The sequence below is a fragment of the Chanodichthys erythropterus genome, chromosome 10, assembly GCF_024489055.1.
Source record: "Chanodichthys erythropterus isolate Z2021 chromosome 10, ASM2448905v1, whole genome shotgun sequence".
Taxonomy (NCBI): domain Eukaryota; kingdom Metazoa; phylum Chordata; class Actinopteri; order Cypriniformes; family Xenocyprididae; genus Chanodichthys; species Chanodichthys erythropterus.
The window spans coordinates 54,488,777-54,506,814 of record NC_090230.1 but is presented as its reverse complement, the minus strand read 5'-3'; the positions used below and the strand labels follow the sequence as shown (position 1 = coordinate 54,506,814).

At 36.9% G+C, this 18,038-nt stretch overlaps 1 protein-coding gene across 6 annotated transcripts in view; it reads right to left on the bottom strand.

The window, feature by feature from the left end:
• The window catches only part of sardh (sarcosine dehydrogenase), a 67,263-nt gene that overhangs the window by 21,002 nt on the left and 28,223 nt on the right, over positions 1-18,038 (bottom strand). For all 6 annotated transcript variants that reach the window (XM_067398234.1, XM_067398236.1, XM_067398231.1 and 3 more), the window contains 7 exons: positions 16,090-16,231; positions 9,532-9,615; positions 9,301-9,414; positions 9,024-9,162; positions 8,793-8,906; positions 8,457-8,604; positions 468-561 (listed from right to left, as the gene is read on the bottom strand). In XM_067398234.1, coding sequence (XP_067254335.1) covers positions 468-561; positions 8,457-8,604; positions 8,793-8,906; positions 9,024-9,162; positions 9,301-9,414; positions 9,532-9,615; positions 16,090-16,231 — 835 coding nt within the window. The remainder of the gene's footprint in view (positions 1-467; positions 562-8,456; positions 8,605-8,792; positions 8,907-9,023; positions 9,163-9,300; positions 9,415-9,531; positions 9,616-16,089; positions 16,232-18,038) is intronic.

The window sequence follows — 18,038 nt, the reverse complement described above, 5'->3', positions numbered from 1 at the left end:
AAAATAACAGAGTTGATGAATAATAACAGTGATTCTTTGCAGAAGCAAGAACCACCATCTATAAGCAATTGTGTTCCTTTCTGTTATTCTGCTTTTGGATTTTCATCTTTCTCAGTGAAAGCTACTACTCATTGGATTGCTTTAACAGAAGATGTAAAAGGGTGTACATCTATTGGTCTTTTTTATATCTCCTCAACTCTTTAAACAATGACATGGTTGCAGTTTAAATGAATCCTTAATTATTCTATTCTTTTATTTTATTTATTTTTTATTATTGGCCCTGATAGGATGTGTGTAAATTTGGTACAATGCATGAAATAGAAACATTGTACATGGTCCCTTTTCAAATAAATAAATAAATAAATGAACTAATTAGAGCATGATGATTAGAGCATGTCAGACACATTTTGTCTGACAGAGCTGGATCTGCACAAAGATGGAGGACAGGGAGAAATAGAGAGCATTACCTTGTGTCCAGCGGCATTCACTATCTTGTGTGTGGAGAAGGGAAAAGCATCATTGCTGAGGTCGGAGTCCAGCACTTCCTGCAGAAGCTCACGGCTGTCAACACACAAACCGCAAGCTTTACTCTTCCATTACAGTCTGCACAGAACCATACCAACAAAATCAATGCTTCATAATTCAGTTTAACCTTTATACAAGTTTTATACAAAAGTTAGTGAAATTAACTAAGGAAACCTCATGGGAGGCATTTTCCTAAGAAATTACATTCTAACTTAAAAATGATTAAATGATTAAATCTAGACTTAAAATGTATTAAATGCCATTGCATCTATTTTATATATATTATATATATATATATTATATATATATATATATATATATATATATATATATATATATATATATATATATATATATATATATATATATATATATATATATATATATATATATATATATATAAACCAAAATGGTATTTACTGTAGAGAAAAGCAAACCTTTTCACAAAAGGCAAAAAAGATGAAAATATTGAATACAAAATTGTATAAAAAATGCAGCAAATTAACATAAGTGCCTTGGTTGTTGTTATTATTATTATTATATATTCTTTATGGAGTGCAGGAAAATGGCCCTATGTGTCACCATTTATACTCTTTCCATTTCATCAGGTCAGTCATCAGTCTCTCTCCTATTTACTCTCTCCATCAGTGTTCCTTTCTATTTTCGACCTGCGGCCCTCATCTGACCTGCTCTTTTCCTGCGAGTGTGTGTGTGTGGGTGCAATGGACTTGCTCTCACTGCATCATTTGGGGTGACAGGAACAGCTTGGCCTGTTTTGCATTAGTATGTGTGTTAACAAAAGCAGAAGGATGCCTGATGGATGTTTGCTCAAGAGCAAGAGTGTGTGTTTGGCTTCATGCTACATGTATCACATAGTACAGTTATCTTCCAACAAGAAAATAACATCTGTGTGGGCAGAGTGAAGACAGGAAAAAAAAGGTTTGAAAAAGGTGAAGGAAGAGGAATAGAGTCAGGGGAGAGATGTAATATATGAGGATGGAAATGATGAAGGTGGATTGCCATGTTTTCGAAGGACTGCATCATTTGTGTGAGTGTGTGTGTCTGTGTGCATTTAAGGGAAGTCTCCTTCCCTCTACCCACTCAAACATCACTCTGTTCACTGAAGCACAAAGGCCAACAACCACTCTAATTATACAGTGTGTGTGTGTGTGAGATTGAATCTAATTAGGCACTCAGTCTCTCTTTTAGCAGTGTCGGTTAAGCAAGGATCAGATATAGTCTTAATGAAATCACTTTTCACCACAGAGCACAAACGATGAGAAATGAAGAGAGGCGCTCAACCAAAATGCTATAAAAATCTTACACACACACATACAGTACAGTCCAAAAGTTTGGAACCACTAAAATTTTTAATGTTTTTAAAAGAAGTTTCGTCTGCTCACCAAGGCTACATTTATTTAATTAAAAATACAGTAAAAACAGTAATATTGTGAAATATTATTACAATTTAAAATAACTTTTTTCTATTTGAATATATTTCACAAAGTAATTTATTCCTGTGATGGCAAAGCTGAATTTTCAGCATCATTACTCCAGTCTTCAGTGTCACATGATCCTTCAGAAATCATTCTAATATGCTGATACACACACACACACACACACACACACACACACACACACACACACACACACACACACACATGTTTGTTTTTGTGAATTGTGGGGACTTTCCATAGACTTCAATGCATTTTACACTGAACAAACTGTACATTCTATCCCCCTACCCTGCCCCTACCCCAAAACCTAACCCTCACAGGAAACTGTGCAAACTTTTACTTTTTCACAAAAACTCATTCTATATGATTTATAAACCCATTTACATTGTGGGGACCGCTGGCTGGTCCCCACGATGTAGGTGAACTCAGGTTTATATTACATCATGGGGACATTTGGTCCCCACAATGTAATATAAACAAAAGCACACACACACACACACACACACACACACACACACACACACACACACACACACACACACACACACACAGACTGATCAGGCATTATGACCACTGAAGGGAGGACGCAAGTCTGGTGATTCTGCAAATGGCAACGCGTTCATTCATTATCTTCACTGCATGTATAGTATTTATAACAAAACGACATATAAAACAGAACCCTGACTCTTTTCATTTACATTTAAAAAATAATAAACATATTAATATATGTGAAAAAATATATCTGATTATCTTCACTGTCAGCACTCTAGTATGCTACAACAGTAAAGTTAAATAGCCTAATATAAAGTTATGAAACTTCACTTTGCCCTCAGCCAAAACAATTTGCCAGGGAACAAATTATAGATTCATGAGACCAAAGATCACCCGTTAGATATACATAAGACAAATTATATCTTGTTTAACCACTACAGAGACAGCGGTAAACGTCAGAAGGATTAGCTGAGGTAAGGCTGCTCTTGGCTGGGTACATGAGCGGTGAGCGCCTGGTGATCACTTGGATCTCACAACTCCTTCAACGTCAGATCTAATTTTTAAAGAGGCGCTATATTTATCAATAAACCAAAGATTTGAGCTTTAAACTTTGAGCTTTGTGCCTGTAACTACATCTCATAACATAATAACAGTAGAATGTTTAAATTACGCAGGTTTTCTCCTTTATTATTGATGCTTGCTGGTTAGTGCAAGATGCATTCTGGGAAACCTGGCTGTCTCAAGACTGCACAAGTCACCTCTCGATGCATCCTTCATAAAAGGGGCGGATCAAGAACACATCCAGGGATTTGAACTGTACTTGGCTAGATGTGAACTTTGAATTGGAACAGTACTTGGGCAGCGACTGTTGTTGTTTCCCAAGTCCACAAGAACACAAGCACAGACAAGAACGCATATTGAGAAAAGGCTATTTTGTCCTCAAAGATGATGTGTTAGAAGTAGGAAAAATAGGCAAGCGTAAAGATTTGAGCGAGTTTGACAAGGGCCAAATTGTGATGGCTAGAGGACTGAACATCTCCAAAACTGCAGCTCTTGTGGGGTGTTCCCGGTCTGCAGTGGTCAAGCGTGGTCCAAGGAAGGAACAGTGGTGAACCTGCGAGAGGATCATGGGTGGCCAAGGATCATTGATTCACATTGGGAGCGATGTGGTCCATGTGGTCCGATCCAACAGACGAGCTGCTGTAGCTCAAATTGCTCAAGAAGTTAATGCTGGTTCTGATAGAAAGGTCTGAGAATACACAGTTTGTTGTGTATGGGGCTGCATCTGCAGACCATTCAGGGTGCCCATGCTGACCCCTGTCCACCGCTGAAAGCACCAACAGTGGGCACGTGAGCATCAGAACTAGACCACGGAGCAATGGAAGAAGGTGGCCTGGTCTGATGAATCACATTTTCTTTTGCATTACATGGATGGCCGGGTGCGTCTGCGATGCTTACCTGGGGCACACATGGCACCAGGATGCACTTGGGGAAGAAGGCAAGCCGACGGAGGCAGTGTGATGCTTTGGGCAATGTTCTGCTGGGAGCTTAGATCCTGATATCCATGTGGATGTTACTTTGACAGGTACCACCTACCTAAGCATTTCTGCAAACCATGTACATCCTTTCATGAAAACGGTATACCCTGGTGGCTGTGGCCTCTTTCAGCAGCTCTTTCACGCCCTGCCATAAAGCATAAATGGTTCAGGAATGATTTGAGGAGCACAACAACAAGCTGAGGTATTGACTTGGCCTCCGAATTCCCCAGATCTCAATCTAATTGAGCATCTGTGGGATGTGCTGAACAAACAAGTCCAATCCATGGAGGACCGACCTCACAACTTACAAGACTCAAAGGATCTGCTGCTAACATCTTGGTGCCAGATGCCACAGCACACCTTCAGGAGTCCATGCCTTGACGGGTCAGGGCTGTTTTGGCAGCAAAAGAGGGACCAGCACAATATTAGGAAGGTGTTCATAATGTTATGCCTGATCTCTAAACATTAGGCCACAACTGCCCCTAAAGTGGAAGGGGACAGAGGATGTCACGCTCCAAAAAAGAAAAAAAAGAAAAAAAGAAGTATATGGCTTGTCCATGATATATTTCAAGTATTCTGAAGACGGACAATAGTTTTACGTGAGGAACAGACTAAAATTAAAGTGTTCTTGAAAATCTTTTCAATCACTTTCACTGTTTAACAGCTTGGGCATTCTGCTATAAATAACTGCTTTTGTGTTCCAGAGAAGGCAGGCATAAGGGTGAATAAATGTCATGAATTTTAATTTTCACATTCATTAAAATGTTCTTTGTAGAAAACAACAAAATCTGCCTGCTTTGGCTGATTGAATATCCTGATATAACATGCATCTGCTGATTCCGTCCCCTGACTTCATTGCAAATCATCACCCTTCAGTCAAACTCACAGTCGTTTCAGTACGTTGCAAATGCAGCTGTAGAAGCATGTATCTAAATGATGGTAAAGCATGCATTCACACTTCAGAAGTCAATATAAGCACACTGTCACTTGCTCTGCTAACGCTGCATAAATCTCACTCCCGTCCTGACAGGATCCCGTATAACACAGGGATCATTTCAATATCCACACAACAGTCTTTCAGACAGAATGTGGCTCAGAATATCTTTACCCAAATACCAGACATCATATGAGCTGCCGGGACAACCGTCACCCCTAAATAATGTCTAGACATTCACAAACAACGAGATTTACACCTGTAGAACAAGTTCTTTGAATCAACGAAGCGTGGGGCATCAAAACTGTTGAGTCTGTAACATGTAAGTAAATCACATTTTGAGGGAGGAAAGCACAATGTTATAATTCGAGCAAAAATATTGAGAATGTCTCTTATAAGGACAAGGGCAGCTATAAAAATCACACTATTATCATTACTCAGAGACGTTAGCTGTATCTACACACGGGCTGTGTCTCATTCCACTCAATAGTTCCCTATGACATGAATCTGTATACCGTGAACACAAATTCAAGCACTGCCAAGTGACTTGATTCACAAAATTTTTTTGAAATACATTACTTGTATTTTTTGTTGTTGTAAGCTCAACTGACAATGCCGATTACCACAACAATAATTTTTTGACCATTTCTTAAAAAAAAAAAAAAATCTAGATCTAGTGAGGCACTTACAATGGAAGTGACCGTAAACAATGTCTGTTAAGATGATTTTATTGTGAGAATAAAATACATCAAGTAACTTTTTGCATTTGTTTATAGCATTTATAGCATTATTTCAAGCATGTAAACCATGATACACAACAATTCAAAATTTGGTGGTAAATAAATGTAAAAAAAAAGAGAAAAAAATAATGAAATGCTTTTATTCAGCAAGGACACATTAAACCATAAAAAGTGATAGTAAAGACATTTATAATGGTTTCAAATGATTTCTACCCCAAATAAACACTGTTCTTTTGGACTTTCTATTCAACAAACAATCCTGAAAAAAAAAAAAAAACATAACATGGTTTCCACAAAAAAATATTAAGCAGCACAACTGTTTTCAACATTGATAATAAAAAGAACGGTAACACTCTACAATAAGATTTATTAGTTAAACATCAGTTAATGCATTAACTAACATGAACTAACTAATGAGCAATACATTTGTTACTGTATTTACTAATCTTTGTTAACGTTAGTTAATGAAAATACAGTTGTTCGTTGTTTGTTCATGTTAGCTCACAGCGCATTAACTAATGTTAACAAGATTTTAATAATTCGTTAGTAAATGTTGAAATTAACATAGATTAATAAATGCTGTAGAAGTGCAGTTCATTATTAGTTCATGTTAACTAATGTAGTTAACCAATGTTATCTAATGAACCTTATTGTAAAGTGTTACCAAAATAACTATTATTAATAAGTGAGATCCAATATAGTAATTCAGCAGCGAATCAGCATATTAGAATGATTTCCTGAAGGATCATGTGACACTGAAGACTGGCGTAAAAAGCTTCACATTTCTGCAGCTAAATCCTACAAAAATTGGCCCCATTCACTTTCTCACTGTAAGTGCCTCACCATAACCTTGATTTTTGCTTTTTTTAGTATGGCAGAAATAGTGCCAAATGAGCTTAACTATTTTGAACCCAGAATATTCCATGACGTGACAACATTTACGGTAAGTAAAAAAAAAAAGGTGCCCTTTTTATGGTGCCCTGTGTGAAAATCTCTAGAGAGCGAACATTTTGGCACACTTTAATGATGAATAAGGGAGCAGACTGAGAACCCATGGAAATCGCAAGGGAATGATAGTAGCTCCTGTTCATTAGTAGCATTGCTCTTCTCATTAGGATATGACGGAGCAGAGTTGACAGAAGCCACTGCCCTCTCCTAAGCCATGAAGAGTACAGTGAAGGAGAGGAGGATGAAGAAGGAGATTTCACAAAGCCGCTAACTCTTTCATCTAGCTTTCATCTGGACATGAGGACTGAAGGACACAGTCGAAGGACATGCTGTTTTGATGAGCAAAGCAGAAGTGCTTTAAAGGGCTCATATAATGAAACATCTAATTTCCCTTGATCTTTTGAAAGAGAATAGTTTCAGAACTACTTTCAGAACTCTGAGTCTTTATTAAGACAAAGCTGCAAAAAACACTTGTTCTGAGTGACTATCTTCATAAAAGACAGCAGACAAAATAAAAGTCCATCTTTGAAGAGTATAAGGCAAAGGAAAGCTACTTTTGAATTGCCATTAATACAGAAATATATTTTTTTGCCCAGAAGAAGGGTGTAGTTACAGCATCTACCAGCAGGGCTTGCAAATTTGAATGCCCTTCACTCGCTTGTGGACTCAGATGTGCGTCATTGCTTACGTTGCATGAGTGCCCACTACTGGCGGAACTCGTACATAAGGCTTAAGTAAAAAACACACTAAGCCCTTGATCACTTGGAATTCACTATGGAGCTGATTTATTATTTAATCCCCTTTTGTACTTATGAATTTGTTTTATGCAACATTCTATATGCTTATAAGTTGTGGGAGAAAATATATAAAATCCTATAGGTATATGAGCTGTTGGAGAAAAATAAAATGACACAAATGAAACAAAATATCAATAGTATAAACTTTGACTGTGACCATAAGGTAGCTACAAGTACTATGTGATTAAATCTCAACATAATTAATATATTATACACTATTATGTGATTAATTCTTAAAATAATCAATATATCATACACTTCAGTTAAGCGCGATCTGCTGTGATCATAATCACAATCAAGTTGAGTTGTAAGATATAGAGCTGCTTGAAGTGTACATCAGAGTAGACTCGCTCCCTCGGTCAAAATCGAGGGGATGAGGGTCTGTCCATATAAACTTCCCTCGTCCACTTTACGAAGTGGAACACACTTCAAAATGGTGGCAGGGAAGTGCTTAGGGAAGTTCGCGAGTGTGTGTCTAAAAGTGGAGTGGAACGCAGTCTAGCTTAATCTCGACCCCTTGGTTGCTGTCAATAGGGTCATAGGGAGGGTGGGAAAATATTCTATTCTTTCCTGAATCTCTTCATATTTTTCCTTTTTTTTATCTGTTTTCAGTTTACAAGGGCAGAGGTGAGAGAGACAGCATCAACTATAATGATAATGACAGAGAGGAATGATATCGTTGGAATCATTTTAGTACGTTTTTTTTCCAGCTGATGAATGATAATAACATTTGACAGCCAATCAGAATCCATATGAATCTAGAGAGCTCAAGCATTTAAAGCGGCAGACAACAAAACAGCAGTGTGCACTAATAATAAACAGAACATTATCATGTGTTGGTGTGGATGCTAATATAGTTATGATTATAGCTATTCTTCTTGGTTTGATATAGTTATGATTATAGCTATTCTTCTTGGTTTGAACAGGCCTTTAGAATTTGGCCAAAAGAAGGAATAAATACTCAATTCAACAACTGACTAGATTTTGAACAGAGTCTATTTATGTGTGTGTGTACTTGTGCCAACCTCTTGGGTCCCTGTATGCTGATCATGCCCATGTCCTCGGTGTGGTCTATTAGTGTGCAGCGGAAACCCTGGTCCTGCAGCACTGACTGAATATGGCTCCAGTTGTGCTGGGCCACACCACCTCCAATGGCCAGGTAGTATGCATCACCTTCAGCGCACACACACACACACACACACACACACACACACACACGTGTGTGACACACAAGCAGTGATGTGAATATAAACTCATGACTTCCTCCTAACATGCTGATGAGATGCCCATAACGTCCTGTTTCAATGCCTTGCACATCAGTTCTGTGACCCTGAACAGAATAAATCACGTGTGTTGTTTACCATTAGATTCGGGTGTCAGTGGGAGGTGGGCGGGGCTTGGCTCCAAACGACTGACGGTGAGGTCAGACTCAACTCCACCCCTTTTGTTTAACATGCAGGTGTAGACTGTGGAGCCTGAAACAAACAAACAGTCAAGATGATTACACTTCAGAAAGTAGAAAATAGATATTCACAGTGTGGATGGATGGGAGACTGAATTGGCAGACAGACATCAAAGAGGAGACATCTCACCTGGAGCTTTGTTGACATCAGCTGTAAACAGCCAATCAGCTGCCTTCTTTGCATCCGGACCAGTCAGGTAAAACTTACCAAAGTAGGACATATCAAACACAGCTACAGCATTCCTACAGGTCAGACACTCGTCCCGAATCTGGGATCAAACAAACATGTAAAATATATATATATTTTTTTTAATCTAAAAACAAACAAAAAAATAAACATACGTAAAATAAATAAATACTGGAACTGGAAACAAACACTCTCACAAACTTCGACAAAGTTTGCTCACCACATCATGATGTGGAGGGAAGGCAAAAGTGTACTCTTTGCCGAGTATCTCGCTGTATTTGTAAACAGTGTTCTTGGGGACGTCGTAGGCTCCATAGTAATCATAATCTAGAACCTGAGAAAAGGCCAATTGCCAATTTAGCAGACAAATAAATCAACAGGCAACACAGAACACAGTGATTTCTGCCCTAAGGTAATGTTGCATTTGTGTGTGTGCGTGCAGAAATCTCACTGGAGCAGGTCCATCTCGGTTGAACCATCCAGGTCTCTCCCAGCCGTGTCTCTCTTGAAACACACAGCCCTGTTCCTGCAGCACCTGTTAAACACAACCATCAAATATCAGGCTAATAAACCTCAAGCGCTGTATTATAATCATAATCAGGGTTCAACAGTCAATTGTCCTTTTGTGCGAGCGCTGCATAGCCACTGAAAACGTGTATTCGTTGATCTCTGTTTTTCTGTGATGTATTTTAAATAGTTTTGGAAATTCTTCTGATTTGTTACCTAACTGGCTAACATAGATGAGGTTTAGTCTCAAACCACTTGAAAGCATCAGTAAGAATGTGTTGAAAACTACAAATCAATCAGTAAAGCTTTGCATTGCATTTACATTATAGTATATGTATTATTCCCAGCATGCTGCAAGTTTTTCTTTTATAAATGCTGTAATTAAAACTTAATATTTAAATAATAATACAATATTTCTTGCAAATATATAAATACTGTCGATCGTTTAAAACTGTAAAATTAAAATGTATAAAGAAGAATATATTTTTACTTTTTACTAAGAATGAAGGCCAGTTTCACCGATATCAACACTGATACTGATGCCTCTATTAAATTTTATTTTTCAATTTCTATGGATAAAATGAGTTATTATAGCTATTGAATATTACAGTATAATTGAAACTTCAAATTAATTTTATTTATGATTAATTATCAATTACTAACAACTTTGTCAACTGCTCTCTCCCTCGCTTTGTGGAGCTGGAAAGTGATTGTATGCAGTCTTTGTGCCCAAAAGGAGGGGAAGCATCTTAAAGAAACTGCTGTTCTGTCAGTTCCGCCCAGCCCCCCGAAGCAAAACGACGTCGCATACAGGTAAGGAAGCTGCTGCCATAGCTTTTTTACCATAACACTGTTTGAAGATTAGAAAAAGTATGACGCAATTTTCAGTGATAAACCTACACTTATAATAACTGTTTTGTTAATAACCCTCTGTCGATCCAACTGTCCAGGGGCAGTGATACAAAAATTCAGAAACAATCTGTAGTTTTCATGAAAGCCCTGGAGCTGTCAAAAGTCTGCTGGATGACGCAAAACACAGATGACAAATAAACGTGAATTTCTCAGTCCTAACACCAATAAAGAGTTAATATTTTTTATTTACATATACTATAGACACAATATAAAGCGGCATACTTACATTATTATTATTATCATTAAGGGTAACACTTTACAATAAGGTCTCATTTATTAACATTAGTTAATGTATTAACTAACAATGAGCAATACATTTGTTACAGTATTTATTCATCTTTAATGTAAGTTAAAAATACAGCTGTTCATTGTTTGCTCATGTTAGCTCACAGTACATTAGTAACAACAGCAATCCTCAACCTGCCATACGATTTGGGGTATCATTCATGTCAGTAGCACAAACAGTGCAGGATAAGTTATGCATAGGGTTAGGGTGTATGTAGGTAGTAGTAATAGTGATGCTTGCCTCATCAAACACCCCTAATCAATACTGATTCTGAGCAGAAATTCCAGTTTAGGCAGAATAAAGTGTTTTGGATGTGGCATCCTTCCCTAACGCTTTTGTTTTCCACTGCTCGAAATAGCCCATCACGATTTTTCTGGCTATTCTTGAGCTCCAAAACAAAAATAAAGGAATTGGTCCACCCTCCTTCCCGGCCCCCCACACAGCACCAGATTCTCGCTTTCTATCTCCCAGGCCAGAGAAACACTGGTTGCTAGGCAATTTGCCTTCCTTCTCCAGGGTTTTTGAAGTCCACATTATTCTCCTGGAGTAAAATATGAGCTGACGAGCTTTCCATGAGTCATGCACAGCAACATGTCTTATCCAGCATGAAAGACTATTATTTATTGTTTTTGATAATTATAATGCTAGTGTTCTTTAACAGGTCCAGGCTAAAAATATTGTTTGCAGGAATTAATTCAGCCACTGTTTCCATGCCAATGAGCCACTGTGGTTCATGCTGTTACTTAACAGAGGAATTTATAGAAGCATGTGTCAAAAAAAAGGTGGTGATAGACATTAAGAAATGGAAAGCGGAAGTTTCTAGAGGTAAAAACAAACCTGACAAGGATATAATTGAGCATAATTGAGCATATCATGCAATCATGTGGTGTCAGTAATAGAAAGCTTGTTCATCCAAAAAATAAAAATTCTGTAATCATTTATTCACCCTTATGTTTGTCAAAATCTCCAGGAGGGTCAACCTCAAAAAATGACAAAAATCACCATAAAAGTAGTTTGAAAGATTTTAAAAAGTCTTTTAAGACTTTTTTCACAAATGGATAAAAAGTAGTAATGTACGATATTGGGAAAGTATTTTTTACTGTGATGTATATTGCAAAATGAAAAAAAATATGAAAGGGATTATCTCAATAATACTTGAATTGCTATATCTGGAAAGAATTAATCATTCTAGAATTAATTGGTGATTTTGTTGATGAGATTATTTGCATAGAAAAAAAAACAAACAAAAAAAAATACTTTTGGGAAATACTCTAAACATTTGAGTGTTTACAATTCGTACAAAAACCAATTAAACTCTTTCAGTAAACAAAGAGAACAGAGTTTAAATATTGAATTTTCATAGGCCAGATTCTCACATTTTCATATATTTGTTTAATAAAAATATTAAACAAAATAAATATGCTGCATCATTTGAATAAAAAGATGTACTCCTCAACAAAATCATGCTAATGAATAATATTGTTCTGTAAAATAAAAAAAATTGTACTGTAAAATGAATAAATTATTATTTAATAAAAAATATGCATTTTATAGCATACTGTAAAATTATATTACTACTTAATTTCAAACCATTGCGATTTATTATCGATTACATACAGTGGCATGAAAAAGTATGTGAACCCCTTACAGAATCTGTGAAGATGAGAATTATTTTAATAAAATAAGAGGGATAATAAAACAATTAATGTTATTTTTTGTTTAGTATACTGTCCTGAGTAAGATATTTTACATAAAAGATGTTTGCATTTAGTTCACAAGACAAAACAATAGCTGATTTTATTAAAATAACCCCATTCATATGTGAACCATTGATTCTCAATACTGTGTGTGGTTACCTGATGATCCATGACTGTTTTTATGTTTTGTGATGGTTGTTCATGAGTCTCTTGTTTGTCCTGAGCAGTTAAACTGAGCTCTGTTCTTCAGAAAAATCCTCCAGCTCCTGCAGATTCTTCAGCTTTCAAGCATTTTTGCATATTTGAACCCTTTCCAGCAGTGACTGTATGATTTTGAGATCTGTGTTTTCATACTGAGGACAATTGAGGGACTCAAAGTCAACTATTAAAAAAGGTTCAAACATTCACTGATGCTCCAGAAGGAAACAAGACACATTAAGAGTCGGGGGGTGAAAACTTTTGAATTCAAATATCAAGGTAAATTGTACTTAATTTTTCTGCCGGGAAACATGCAAGTATCTTCTGTTGGTTCTGAAGGGCAGTACTAAATGAAAAATAATGATATTTCAATATATAAAAATATAATCTTCATCCTGTTCAAAAGTTTTCACACCCCGACTCTTGCATCGTGTTTCATTCTGGAGCATCAGTGAATGTTTGAACCTTTTTCAATAGTTGTGTTTGAGTCCCTCAATTGTCCTCAGTGTGAAAAGATGAATCTCAAAATCATACAGTCACTGCTGGAAAGGGTTCAAATATGCAAAAAATGTTTGAAAACTGATGAATCTGCAGGAGCTGGAGGATTTTTCTGAAGAACAGAGCTCAGTTTAACTGATCAGGACAAACAAGACTCATGAACAACCATCACAAAACATAAAAACAGTCGTGGATCATCAGGTGACCACACACAGTATTGAGAATCAATGGTTCACATACTTTTGAATGGGGCCATTTTAATAAATTCATCTATTGTTTTGTCTTGTGAACTAAATGCAAACATCTTTTATGTAAAATATCTTACTCAGGACAGTACTAAACAAAAAATAACATGCATTTTTTATTATCCCTCTTATTTTATTAAAATAATTCTCATTTTCACAGATTCTGCAAGGGGTTCACATACTTTTTCATGCCACTGCATCAATATATTGTACAGCCCTAATAAACATACATTATATGGAAAAGAACAGCCTAAACATTCTTCAAAATATCATCTTTTGTGTTCTACAGAAAAGGTCATACAGAAGTCATACAGGTTTGGAACGAAATGAGTAAATGATTACAGAAATCACATTATCGAGTGACTTTTTCTCCAACACGAAATAAATGTTCAACATTTTTACATATTGATATAAATGAAGGTTTAAAGTTAACTTCTGAGATTAGATGAAAGGCAGGTGTCTTTTTAACCAAGTTATATCAGTATCACATCCCTTTGCTAGCACTTAGCTGGATTAGCACAGGAAGATTTCCAAGCTTGAAAGAGATGAAATATTCAAGAGAAATTTCTAATTTATAGTCGTGTTAGTGAGGCTCAGTGGTCTAAATGAACGCAGAGTGTTATTATTGCTAGCTATCTATATTTCAGCAGGCTATTATTCACTAGGATGAAGCCTTCTTGTGCGGCTTCACGCCTGGAGCCTAGCCAGAACAAAGTGGTATTTTTGGAAACACTTAAACATCATCTTTTTAGCAGTAGCTTAGCAACAAGTCTTTCGAGCAGCCCCACAGATGCTGGCAGCAAACACTGACTAATAGATTCACACATAACACTTTTGGCTAGCTAAGTGTAAGCTAAGTTGCCAAGTTGTGAAATTTCTCAAGTTAAATAATGATTTACACTTAAAGGATGATGTTATGATGTAATTAATGCAATTTGTTCTCGGATCAGGTTTGTGGAAATTTTTTAGTCTCAATACAAGCAATTACAAACAGACCAGAATATGGGTGTGAAAGCAGGACACTGCAAGAGCAAGGAGGAGAGAAAAAGACCAAGGAGCATTTATTTTACATTAGTATGTAGCTACATTTTATATATATGTGTGTGTGTGTGTGTATGTATGCATGTATACAGTGGCATGAAACAGTATGTGAACCCCTTGCAGAATCTGTAAATATGAGAATTATTTTAATAAAATAAGAAATGCATGTTAAAATAAATAAAAAATGCATGTTATTTTTTGTTTAGTACTGTTCTGAGTAAGATATTTTACATAAAAGATGTTTACATTTAGTTCACAAGACAAAACAATAGATGAATTTATTAAAATAACCCCATTCATAAGTATGTGAACCATTGATTCTCAATACTGTGTGTGGTTACCTGATGATCCATGACTGTTTTTATGTTTTGTGATGGTTGTTCATGAGTCTCTTGTTTGTCCTGAGCAGTTAAACTGAGCTCTGTTCTTCAGAAAAATCCTCCAGCTCCTGCAGATTCATCAGTTTTCAAGCATTTTTGCATATTTGAACCCTTTCCAGCAGTGACTGTAGGATTTTGAGATCTGTGTTTTCATACTGAGGACAATTGAGGGACTCAAACTCAACTATTAAAAAAGGTTCATTTCACTGTTGCTCCAGAAGGAAACACGATGCATTAAGAGTCGGGGTGTGAAAACATTTGAACAGGATGAAGATGTCACAATTTTTCTTATTTTGTTTAAATATCATTGTTTTTCATTTAGTACTGCCCTTCAGAACCAACAGAAGATACTTGCATGTTTCCCGGCAGAAATATTAAGTACAATTTACCTTGATATTTGAATTCAAAAGTTTTCACCCCTCGGCTCTTAATGCATTGTGTTTCCTTCTGGAACATCAGTGAATGTTTGAACCTTTTTTAATAGTTGTGTTTGAGTCCCTCAATTGTCCTCAGTGTGAAAAGATGAATCTCAAAATCATACAGCCACTGCTGGAAAGGGTTCAAATATGCAAAAATGCTTGAAAACTGATGAATCTGCAGGAGCTGGAGGATTTTTCTGAAGAACAGAGCTCAGTTTAACTGATCAGGACAAACAAGAGACTCATGAACAACCATCAAAAAACATAAAAACAGTCGTGGATCATCAGGTAACCACACACAGTATTGAGAATCAATGGTTTACATACTTATGAATGGGGTTATTTTAATAAATTCAGCTATTGTTTTGTCTTGTGAACTAAATGCAAACATCCTTTATGTAAAATATCTTACTCTGGACAGTACTAAACAAAAAATAACATGCATTTTTTATTATCCCTCTTATTTTATTAAAATAATATATAAATTGTAATAAAGCCCTATTTTTAAAATATATAATAAATGTATTTACTGAAACTTTTGATATTATTTCTTTTTAAAAATGGAAAATATTTTTAGAGCTTGGCATAGCTAGAAAGATGCATATCCTTGATTTTTATTTGTTTTAGCTTATTTTATTGCTTGTTTTGTCTTATTTTAAATCATTTTATGTCATCTTGAAGCCTCTTTGGAAGTTTGTCGAGGCCCCCTAGTGTGCTCCAGCCCCCTGTTTTTTAACCACTCATCTAATATGCATGCATGTATAGGAGAACATATTTGATTATTATGGACAGCAAATTGACAAGGGGATAAAGAGAAGGGAAGAACCTGGTGGAAGGGATCTTTCCTCATGTTGCGGCTGGCCAAAGGTTCATCAAATGGAAAAACTACCGAATAGTTTTTAGCATATGACTCGTGACTTCGCTCTCTGATCCAGCGGTTGTTGTCGGTCAGGGAATGGTGGAACCGCCTGAGATACAGACAAAGGGAGATGAAATAAGAAACAGAGAAACACATACAAACACACACACACACACGTCATCTTATTTTCAAGGCACAGGAGCGAATGCTAACCGAGGCTGGACAGCGAGTTCAGAGCGTACTGCCCTCAGTGAATGCAGCTGACCTTGATAATACCTCTCATTTGATGTCCTGAGCTTGGTGTCATGATGTTCCTTTCGCAAATGTGAGCTTCAGGAGGAAACAGTACTAGTGTGGCCACTGAACACTGCATGTTAACAGAACCCCTGTGTGGTGTTTGTAATAATCCTACAGACACTAGTAGGGCTGGCAATAGGATGAGTCTTAATCAGCTCCCTAGTTCAGTAGTCAGGGCACTGATCAGGGAGTTAGCCATTTTAAAGGGGACCTATTTTTTTATTTTATTTTTTTACAAGATGTAATATAAGTCTCAGGTGTCTCAAGAATGTGTCTGTGAATTTTCAGCTCAAAATACCCATTTATTATACCATGTTGTAAATGTCCATTTTTGAGAGGAGGCAAAAACAAACGGTTTTCATGCAAGTATATTTAAATGCAAATGAGCTGCTGCTTCCCCGGCCCTATCCAGAATAGCCGTGCCTTTACAGCTAAGATACTCCAAAAACTGCCAAATACAAAACATCTGTTTGTTTTTGATTATCATCTGTCATGGCCATGCTCACATGACATTGCAGTTCTTTGTCGTCATGAACGTTTATTATTTTCATGCGTTTTGAAGCCATATCAGTTTAAAATTCTGATATATGGTTTTCTGAGCGCACACCTCCAAAGCATGCATACAGAAAGCTGTCAGACACTGGGCCCTGTGAGTATTAAACTAATTTCTCTTTCACGTCTTAATCCGCTTAAACTGTTCATTTTTGGGAACGCCTCCAGCATGATCAGTGTCTGAAGCACGCAACATTGTCATTGGCAGATGACAGTCCTTGACATCACTACTGGTACAACCATACCAATAAGTATAAACGGGCACCTGTATTAGACATCAACTTCTTTGTCTGAAAGAGATGTAGACAGGCAAGCCCAATGCATGGCAAAGAGACACATTGTCTCGTTTCCCTTCTCACGAAACCATGGTTACATGCTTAACCTGAGACGTTCTCTTTCGAATGGGAACTCGTACTGTGTCCTCTAGAGGACACTTTGGGAAACAAATACCCATGCTGCCATGCTGAGGGAATGACTGCCTAATTGGCTGTGACAAGTACAAAACAAGGACTCAACGGAATTAGATGCCAGAGTAAGATTCCCTCACTCGTGTCCACGGAACTGTCAGTGACACTATTCCCTACGGCCACCACCCAAGCTCGAAGCCCTATTTTTTAGACGGGTGAAGCTCAAAGATCAGGTAATGCTAGCCTCTACGCCAGACATTATCTTTAAGGGAATACTGACATAGGAATACCATGGAGCCTTCATGAGGATGCCTCAACCAATGAAAAATAGTATGGAAGCATTGACACATCTTTGTGCTCACACAAACCCTTCACGTTTTCTTATTGTAAATGCAGGCTGAATATGGTTTCCCTTGTGATCTTTATGCCTCAGCATGGAGATCAAAGGGAAAACAGAAGGCTCATAGGAGCGGGACAGTTATGTCAAGACAGAAATTACTCGCAAAATCTGCTATAAGTGATCTCCCATCTCTCGCGCCACCAAATCAGATCTCAATCGGTTTGTGGCACATGCCATAACTTCCTACAACTCCTAAATTATAATATAATAATGACTACTACACTCTTTCTGCCCCTAATTCCTCAGAATAAAAAAATTAA